The sequence below is a fragment of the Apis dorsata genome, unplaced genomic scaffold (genome assembly GCF_000469605.1).
Source record: "Apis dorsata unplaced genomic scaffold, Apis dorsata 1.3 scaffold_269, whole genome shotgun sequence".
NCBI lineage: Eukaryota > Metazoa > Arthropoda > Insecta > Hymenoptera > Apidae > Apis > Apis dorsata.
In genome coordinates, this window is record NW_006263547.1 from 1189706 (window position 1) to 1199063 (window position 9358).

The following is a 9358-nucleotide window of genomic DNA, read 5'->3' on the forward strand; positions in this document are numbered from 1 at the left end:
ATCGATTCGCATTTATATCGAATTGGACCAATCGAACGATTGAGGATAACGCGTTTATGGAATTATCGCCATGTTGTGTGTTCTTTTTACGATCGATTTCGTGGTCTTTTTCGATCGTTAATCGTTTTGTAGACAGAGGATAAGTATCGCGAGGATTAAAGCGTTATATGATAGGATTTGGAATTTATATCGTGTCGGTTAATCAGAGTTTCTTGTCGATTGTGTGTCCACTTTATGCACTCTCTCTTCTTTTAATCCTTCACGAATTCATTACGAATCACATATAGGTGTTATTTAGGAATAGATTAAAATTTACAATTCAGAAGCTTAAGTTATATAAGATTGTTTTTTTTTTTTTTTTATACTGTTGAATAATAGTCGCTTATCATATTTCTAGTCCTTTTTAACATCGAACAAAGTCGATTCAAAATCGTTATTAGCTACTTGCGAAAACTTTTTCTCAAAATTGTCTATCAAGCTGTATCTATATCTATAGTTTTTTGCCGAGATTCAACCTTTTCGATCTAAAATATTTTCCAATATTATCCACCCCATTTAGCATCCTGCACAATTGAAAAATCAAGAAATATTTACTTCTTCCACCCTCGAAAAATTGGCCAAATATTTTCCTCTCGAGCGTTTCAAAATATTTTCCAACGTGATATATCCGGTTTAAATGCAAAAATTCGAAGATATCTCTTAAAAATCGTTCATCCTCCCTCTCTTCCACCCTTCCTTTCCTCCCCTTTCCAAAAAAAAAAGATTAAATAATTCAATGTGTCCGAATCTCGTATCGAGAAACTTTGGGGATAAAATTTTGCAAATCGAATTGAATTTGTAGAGAGAGAAAGAAGTTCGTCATCCATCTCGACATGCCACCCTTTCACAGGCATCCGAGAGTCCTTCGAGATGGATACGTGACCACACGCAAGGTTCTCGTAGTTGCGGAGGGGCCGCGCGCGGTTCGGGAGGTCGTGAGAAGGGAAACGGGGTCATCCCTTAATGTCCCTGGCTTCCATCCACCCTTGTCCTTGTCACATCCACGGTGTCTCTCGTTCTAAACCGTCCACGCTCTGGTCTAGACACCAGAGACGTTACGAGAGCACACACGAGCTATCGAGGGAAAGAATTTTTCTCCCCCCAATTAGTGGGACGACCGATGATTTACTAGGGACAAATTCTTCTCCCAAAGAAGATTTAAGGAATTTCTCTCTCTTTCGCGTTCACAATCGATATTCAGATTTATTTTAAAGGCTTTTGAATGATTCTTTTTTTTTTGTTTTTTCGTAGATTGAAGGTTATGAATTTAATCAATTATATTTTCTAGCTGGTGATAGAGACGATGATAATTTCTTTTTTTTTTCGTTTTCATTTATTCATATAATGTGATCAATTATAATATTGTTGAGAATTATAAGTTAGGCTGATACAATAATGGAATAATTAAAAACTCTTAGAAAGATACGAAAGTTAGAAAGCTTTTCATCGATTCTTTCCTGGTCTGCTGTTCCTCCATTTCAAAGCAAAAACCACTTTTACTTCTTCGATTCGATGGCAGCATTTTAATAAAAGTCAAAGTAATAAATAAGTGGCGGTTAAAACACTACAGTCGAGCAATAAAGGGTTAAAATAGTCGAGGATGTATTATTACCTTACCATTCGATCAAACCTCCCGTCATTTACTTCCAAATCGATTCTCCGAATCGTGAGACTTGTGCAGCCTGTCCATCCTGTAACTAACTTTCCACACACGCGCGCACGCACACACACACACACACCCCTCCCTACTTTCGAAATACGCGTAAGAAGCAAGCGTGCGGGAGAAATATGGTTCGCGAGAGGGAGGAGGAGGAGGAGGAGGGTCGGTTTGTTTGTCTCAGAAGGCCGAGTGATGCCCAAGGTCACGGGCTAAGCCCGCCACCCTCGTCTATGTTGTGTCTAGACGGTGCTTTTTACCCCTCGCCACCCTCTTTGCCATCCTCGACCCTACCATCTCCTCTCCTCCTCGTATCATCATACTCCACCACCTTGCCAACCCTCTCCATCCTCCTCCTCCCCCTCTCCATCAATTATTGATGCTATTTACGCGGCTTTTGGAAAGTACGTTCGACGAACGGTGTTGCTTCGCCATGGATCGAAGGGGATGGAGTATTATTTTTCTTTTCTTTTTTTTTTTTTTTCTTTCGATTTTTGTTTCACTTTGTGATTGTTGATTAATTTATTGCGACGAACGAAGAGTAAAGTGCGTGTATGATTTACGAAAATCGATTTAACAATATTTCGAGGAAAGCAACGAAGAACACGAGATCGATCATTTCGAGAAATGTAATAATTCTGATTTGGAAGATAGTAAAGTAATCTTAAAGTTAAAAATGAAAATCGGTTGAAAATTCAATATTCAAAATCGAATGTTTAAATATAAATTAAAAAGAAATCGATTTGGAGGAAAATAGGACGAGTTCAAATATAGGACTTAAAGAAAAATATAGATAGTATATTCGTTCAAAAATTAATATAATGATTAATATGTGATTAATTGATTCTAATGCTATTTATTTATTATTAGTTATTTAATGCTATTTTTTTTTTATTGAAATTTATCAAGCGACAAAAGAATTACAGAGATTAAATAAAATTAAAATAAAATACGAATAAACAGGAAAAATCATATACATTTTCAAATTGATTAAATTTTTCAATTGGAAATAAAACGTAACGAATATTATTTATATTTCGTATAATAATATTTCTTTATTCTTTCCGTTCCAGCAATGCAACCCCCATGACAAGGAGAGCGACTATTGGGGCGGCGGACGGGGCGCGAAACAAGGTTACGAGGTGAGCGAACCGCTTGCACATATTTTAGCAGAATGGCTGGAATTTTCACGGTCCCCGTGCTAATTCTACTTAGTGAAGCGCAGCACTTTCTGTTGCAGGCGAAAATGAACGCGGACCACGGCCAATTGCAGAAAGGTGAGTGTTGTCTCCTTACCTTCTTAATTGGATCTCTTGATCACGCCACGCCTCCTGCCACCCTGCGTACGATTTTTTTTAATTACGCTCCTTCCTTCTCTCTTCGCTTCTCTCTTCGCCACGTAAAAAAAAAAAAAAAAAAAAAAAAAAAAAAAAAAAAGAAACAAAGAAAAAAAGGAAAAGAGAAAAAAAAAACATTTTCGACATGGAATAAACGCGCGGGCCAAGAAGCGCGCAAATATTGGCACTCAATATTCGATAGTGCGGCCATTCACGGATATTGAAATAACAGAGGTGAACGACGACACACGGAGGATGGAACGTACTCGTCTCGTTTCATTTTTTTTCCACGTTTTTTTTTTTTTTTTTCTTTTCCTTTTTTTCTTTGTTTCTTTTTTTTTTTAACACTGTCAGTTTTTTTTTCAAAACGAAAGGAACGAGGATTCGGTTAAATTTTTTTAAATCGGGCGAACATTCCAACAACTTAAAAAAAAAAAAGAAACAAAGAAAAAAAGGAAAAGAGAAAAAAAAAACATTTTCGACATGGAATAAACGCGCGGGCCAAGAAGCGCGCAAATCTTCGCCCTCAATATTCGATACCGCGGCCACTCACGGATATTGAAATAACAGAGGGGAACCACGCCACGCGGGGGAGGGGACGTTCCCGTTTCGTTTCATTTTTTTTCCCCGTTTTTTTTTTTTTTTCATTTTTTCCGTTCTTTTTTTTCCTTTCTTTCTTTCTTTCTTCCTTTTTTCGCGAATTTTGTCTCGTTCGAGGGTGCAAACGTATAGAGAGGGTCGGTGTTGACTTGACCCTCGCGGTTTTTTCACCGCTGAGAATGCGAATTTTCAAAAGCGCGAGTATATATATGGGATAATTAAGAAAATTGTTTTTTTAGGAAGCTATATTCTTTTTTTTTCTTTTTTTTTTTTAAGATCGTGAGATGTTCGCACGAGTTAAAAAAATTTAGACGAATCCTCGTTCCTTTCGTTGTGAAAAAAAAACTTACAGTTTTAAAAAAAAAAAGAGAAAAAGGAAAACAAACTTTGAAGGAGACACACATTGAGGCCGGTGGAAGAAATGCAGATTACGTGTTCGTTGGTCGATTCGTAACACAATGCAGACGAGACAACGAGGATGATTTCATCGCGCTAACCAGAGGTCTCTGGTTAAATAATCCTATAGGAGGAGAGAAAAAGATAAAGAAGAGACGGAATGGAAAGTGACGCGCGTTACGTGTAAACACAAGTCTGTTCGGTGTCTGGAACCGGTTGTAACTTTGCATCCGTGACGTAAGATGGTCGATTAGGATCGAAGCAGGCGGCGGGTCCGCTTCAGGCCAGGACAAAAAACACGCGTGAACGCGAATTCATCATTCCAATCCGTGTCCTCGTCGTCGATTCTTCTTTTTCTTCTTTTCTTCTCTTCTCTTCTCTTTTCTTTTTTTCCCCCCCTTCCTTTTTTTTTCGGCTGGCCCGTCACCGAACCAGGATCTCTCCTTTCCACCTTCGATCGATGGTCCTGCGACTGCGACCTCTAATTCTCCGCTTCCGCCTTGTGCAACCTCTGTTGCGACCTTTGTCTCGCCTTAGAAAGTCACGTTTAGTCACTCGGATTTCGAAATCGGAATCGCGATATTTTCGTGGATCGAGAAATGAGCGGATCAGTAGTTGAGAATTTTCAAATTTAAGAAAATTTGGAAAGATATATTATCGTCCGTATAATCTTTGGATTAATTTTTAATTTTATTAAAAAAAGAAACTCGAAAGAATGGATTTTCCATCCATCTATCGGATTAATATTGGAAGAGGACCAAGATAATCGCGATCATCGAAAGAACAAATCGTAACGTTTCTTCCACCATTGATGAAAATACAGAAAAAAAAAAGAAAGAAAAAGAAACATCCCTTCTTTCTAAATTGCTAGTGGATAGCGATTTGGAAGAATGAGCAAAAGAATGGGAAATTTTGAACGAGCTTTTTCGTTATTACGGGGAGGGAAGAGAGACGAGATCATCGATCGGCGTTTTTCTGAAGCGAGAGGGAGAGAGAGAGAGAGAGAGAGAGCGCCGGCGGCAATGACCTAGGCCATTCACAGACCGTCATTTTTTCCCCCTGTGCTCTCCCCGAAGGGATTAAGTAATCGGTGGCTTCACTCGTAAAAGGTGAAGCACGTTTCCATAAATGTTTTTCACTGCCAATGGCACGCGCGACGTGTCGTGTAGATCGGCCATTTACGAGACTCACGTTTTCCCTTACCGCGTATAGGAGGCTTGCTCCGAAGGGGCAATCGATGGTGTACCGATTCACCCGATAAATCGTGAAGAAACCGGGCGAAACCAAAACCGTTCCTTTTTTCCATCCCCTTCCATTTTTTTCTTTTCTTTCTTTTCCCTCGCCAATTCACGCGTATTTTTTTTTTCTTCACTGCGTGCGAAACGATCGATCTTATCGTAAAATTGGCAAAATTGTTCAAGGATTTTAAAAGGTAATTAATATCATTACTATTAAAAAAGAAAATTATATTTTTGGTATATATACGAATATTTCTTCCTTATTAAGAATAAGTAATCGACTAAAGATGAATAATCGATAGATCGAATCAATTGATTTTACAATAATTTTAACCTTGCTTTTCAATATATATATTGAATTTCACGTTAAGATCGATGAAACAATTACTGGGAATTAATCGAAGAGATTTATAGAGATTGAAGTAACTCTTAAGTGGGGTAATTTGCTTTGGAAATTTTATATATCGATTAAACGCTGCGACGAAACGTATCGAATGTAATTAGAGAAATTTTGAAAGGATGAAACTTGGAAAAGAATATGTGGAGAATGGAGAGGCACCATGGGGCGATCTCTGGCCCCGGTTTTGACGACCAAATTTCGACGACGTCATGCGATCCGTGCATTAAGGATTAGTGGATGGAAACGGGTGAACCCTCGAGGCTGATTTTCGGGGCCCCGGGAAGAAATTCGGTTCCGAGACACGCGAGGCGACGATAATCACAGCTCCGAAGATTGAGTTATTATTAATTCAACATTGTTACCTTCTTACTTGGAACTCCTTATTGGAATCTATTTCCTTCTGCAAATTCAAAAATTAATAATCGAAATAGAAAAAGACTAGAATAAGAGCAGAAAGTGATCAGAAATGGAAATAAAAATTCTTATTAATCAGAACAGAAATATCCATCCCCTAAGATTGGATGGCTAGATTAAAATCCGAGTTGTTGCAACTGAGGAATGAAAAATTGGAACAGAAACAAGTTAAAATTGGATTTCACGAGCGAAAATTATTCTCCAAGAATAAACCGCTTAGTGCGCGATTCCTTGGTGCGCGATCGAGCGCACAAATAAACGAGGAAAAGGGATAAACTAATAATAACTAGACGGAGCCACCGGTCATTAAGAGCCGAAAATCCGAGGGTTGCCACTAGTCGGCTCTTTCGTCACGATTCCCGTTTTCGAAACGTAACCGACGGCAAATGGCCGTCCCCCCTAATGACCAAAGCACCTTCGCCATGCTTAATATTCCCCCTGTTCTCTTGGATCCCATCACTCGGCTCGGATTCGACCCGTTAATGGAACGGATAACGACTTTCACCTATGCCAATCGGTCGCTTCTTCTTAGACGCAGCTTCGTTTCACCGGTTAACCGAACGATGCTGTGCTCGCGTCGCCACAGGTGGTTAACAACGGAGCAGCGTTTCGAGAGGGGATGATGGATGTATATATCGAGTCTTCCTTCTGTCCGTTGAAATTTTTCCTTTTTCTCTTCCTTCTTGGGCGAATTTTCCTTCCTTGTTTTGTTCAAAAAATGAAAAGGGTTTGATCACATTGATCCGAAATCGGCTCTACTCTTGGACGATGGAAAAAACTCCAAAACCGTAAAATCGTGTTTAAAAATGTTTTGAGACAGTTACGCGTTGATGATGATGATGATGATGATAATAATAATGACGTTGGGAAGGAGCGAGTCCAATTTGCCAAACCAATTGCGAAAATAAATTTCGCAACCGGTAGTCTCCGATTATCCGCGCTTCCTTCATTAAACCAGGATCGCGCTAATGACGATAAATATCGAAATTACGCCTCGAGCAATGAGCCATTGAATCTTCGTGCGAAAAATCACCTATCTCTCGATCACCTTCGTTCTAATCAGAGATACGATCAAAAATATGTGTGTAACGAGTCGTAAATATTTTGCTTCGATTTCCATCCCGTGAGACCGGAAAAGCGATTGCGAAACGATGTTTATATTCGAATTTGTCGTAAACAAATTGGTATCTCTTTTTTTTATAAAACTGGTATCGAGATCCTTTTCTCGGGGGGGAGATTCGAATTGGCCGCCGAATTACGAAATATCGCTTTACGATCGGTGTGCGATCGCTTCGAGTGGAATTGTGGAAATCGGTAATTGGAAATTGATTAAACGTTAGATCATGGTGCATACCTTTTGAACATTGTATGCTATATATGTGTGTGTGTTAAAGCAAAGTAAATGCGAGTTATAAACAAATTACACGATGGACCAAATTTATAAATTTTAATAAATCCCTACTCGAGGATGAACAATTTAAAAAAGGGATCGATAGAATCATTCGATTTTAATTCAGATTTTAAATCGCACAGTTTAATAATCGTTCAATTGTATTGCGCAACCGATGAATTTATTAATCTTTGATTAATAAACTATTGTTACCTTATCACTTCATCATCTGGAAATCCTCTTCTCTTCGAATTAAAAATCCTTGAGAAAAAAAAAAAAAAAGAAGAAAAAAGAAAAAAATAAAGTTACGGTTGAAGGATCATGATCAAACGATAAACGTTTCGTTAATTTGCATTAATATACTGCTCTATTGTTCATCATCTATCACGATTTCTTAAACTTCCATCGTTTAAGGATCCTCTTCTTCTTAGAGAATATTAAAAATAGCCGAGAGGAAAGAAAAAAACAGGTGAGAAGTTATGGATCGAAATGAATGGTCGAAATGAAACGTCATCAATGAAGCCATTCGCAAAATTCATCTTCCCTCTTTCTTGGATCCGAGATCCAAGAGCAATTGAAAGGGAGTTCGAGTTTCGGTAAGGGCTCGTTTCTCGGTTGATATGTTTCTGTAAAGCGACGTGTAAATCGAGTCGTTGCTCATCGACGAGCTCTATACCACGAGTCGTCGTGATATAAAATCCAGCAACGACGTCGTAAAACTCGAAGGCCGGGCGGTAAAATCTCTGGAAAAGCCATCAAACTGAGGTGATGGGTGGAGGAAAAGCTCGAAGGGAGGAGAGGAACCCGTAAAAACACCTGAAGTACCGATCACCCGAGCCAGACGTTCGCCAGACGGTCTGTCTGGTGAAAAAATTCCAACTTCCCTTACTTAAACTTGGAGAAATTTCTGTGTGTAAAGAAGCGTCACTCTTTTTTTCCTTTTCCTTTTTTTCTCTTTTCCTTCTTCGTTTGGAAACTCGACTTTCTTTTCAAATTCGTTTCCATTCTCCTCCTAAGGAGGGAGATCTCCTCCTTGGAAGGGAAAATCGATCGATTAATTCCTTTTTCTTTAATTCGTTGAATTTAATTTCAAAAATTAAGGAATTATTCCAAAGTAATTATTTCGAGAGAGGATCAAAGTTTCCTTCGTTTTTTTTTCTTTTTTTTTTAATTCCTCTTCGAAATTTTCAATCAAATCCGATTCCATAAAATTCCATAAAAATTCGCCATATAATATTAAAAATTCCATTCCATCTTCCATTAATCCTCCACCTGTGTTCCACTTGCTATCCACTTAATAAATGAAAAATCGAATATATAATCTCGAGAACAATATTCTCCTCCCGAATGGGAACGAAAGGAGTGCTGTTCTTTCTCGATTCGCGTCTCTCTCTCTCGCCTAAAACATAGGACATTTTGGTCGATGAGCATACGCCCGGAGGCAGCCATTGTCCGGAGAGCTGGAAAGGTCCCGAGACGGGACTGGATTAAAAATCAGATGCACATTTGGCAAGGACGTTATGTCATCGGCCAACTATTAGAACCGGCCAGACCTTGTTCTTTTGGGGGAGGATCTGCATACACGCGTAGACAGTCGTCTCCGTTCGAAAATATTTCTCCCGGTGTTTCGATCGGAGAAAATTCGAAAATGTGTAAAAAGAAAAAGGAAAAAAGAAAAGGAATCCCAAGGAAGGAGGGAAACCACGGCTTCTTTGGTATTTACGAAGATTTTTCATTATACGCGTGAATACGCGAGTCCTCCTTTTTCCTTTTTTTCCTCGTTCGTTCGAATTCTGGGACACCGATGAAATACCCTTGAAAGGATTCTTGGTTGGATTACCCCTTTTTAAAGCATTTAGAACAATTTTTTGTAAAAAAAAAAAAAAA

The 9358-nt window shown here is 38.8% G+C and overlaps 1 protein-coding gene across 1 annotated transcript in view; it reads left to right on the plus strand.

The window, feature by feature from the left end:
- The window catches only part of LOC102679998, a 65796-nt gene that overhangs the window by 44934 nt on the left and 11504 nt on the right, over positions 1-9358 (plus strand). Inside the window, exons 2-3 of the mRNA XM_031510911.1 lie at positions 2770-2838; positions 2937-2973. Of these exons, the coding sequence (XP_031366771.1) occupies positions 2770-2838; positions 2937-2973 (106 nt within the window). The remainder of the gene's footprint in view (positions 1-2769; positions 2839-2936; positions 2974-9358) is intronic.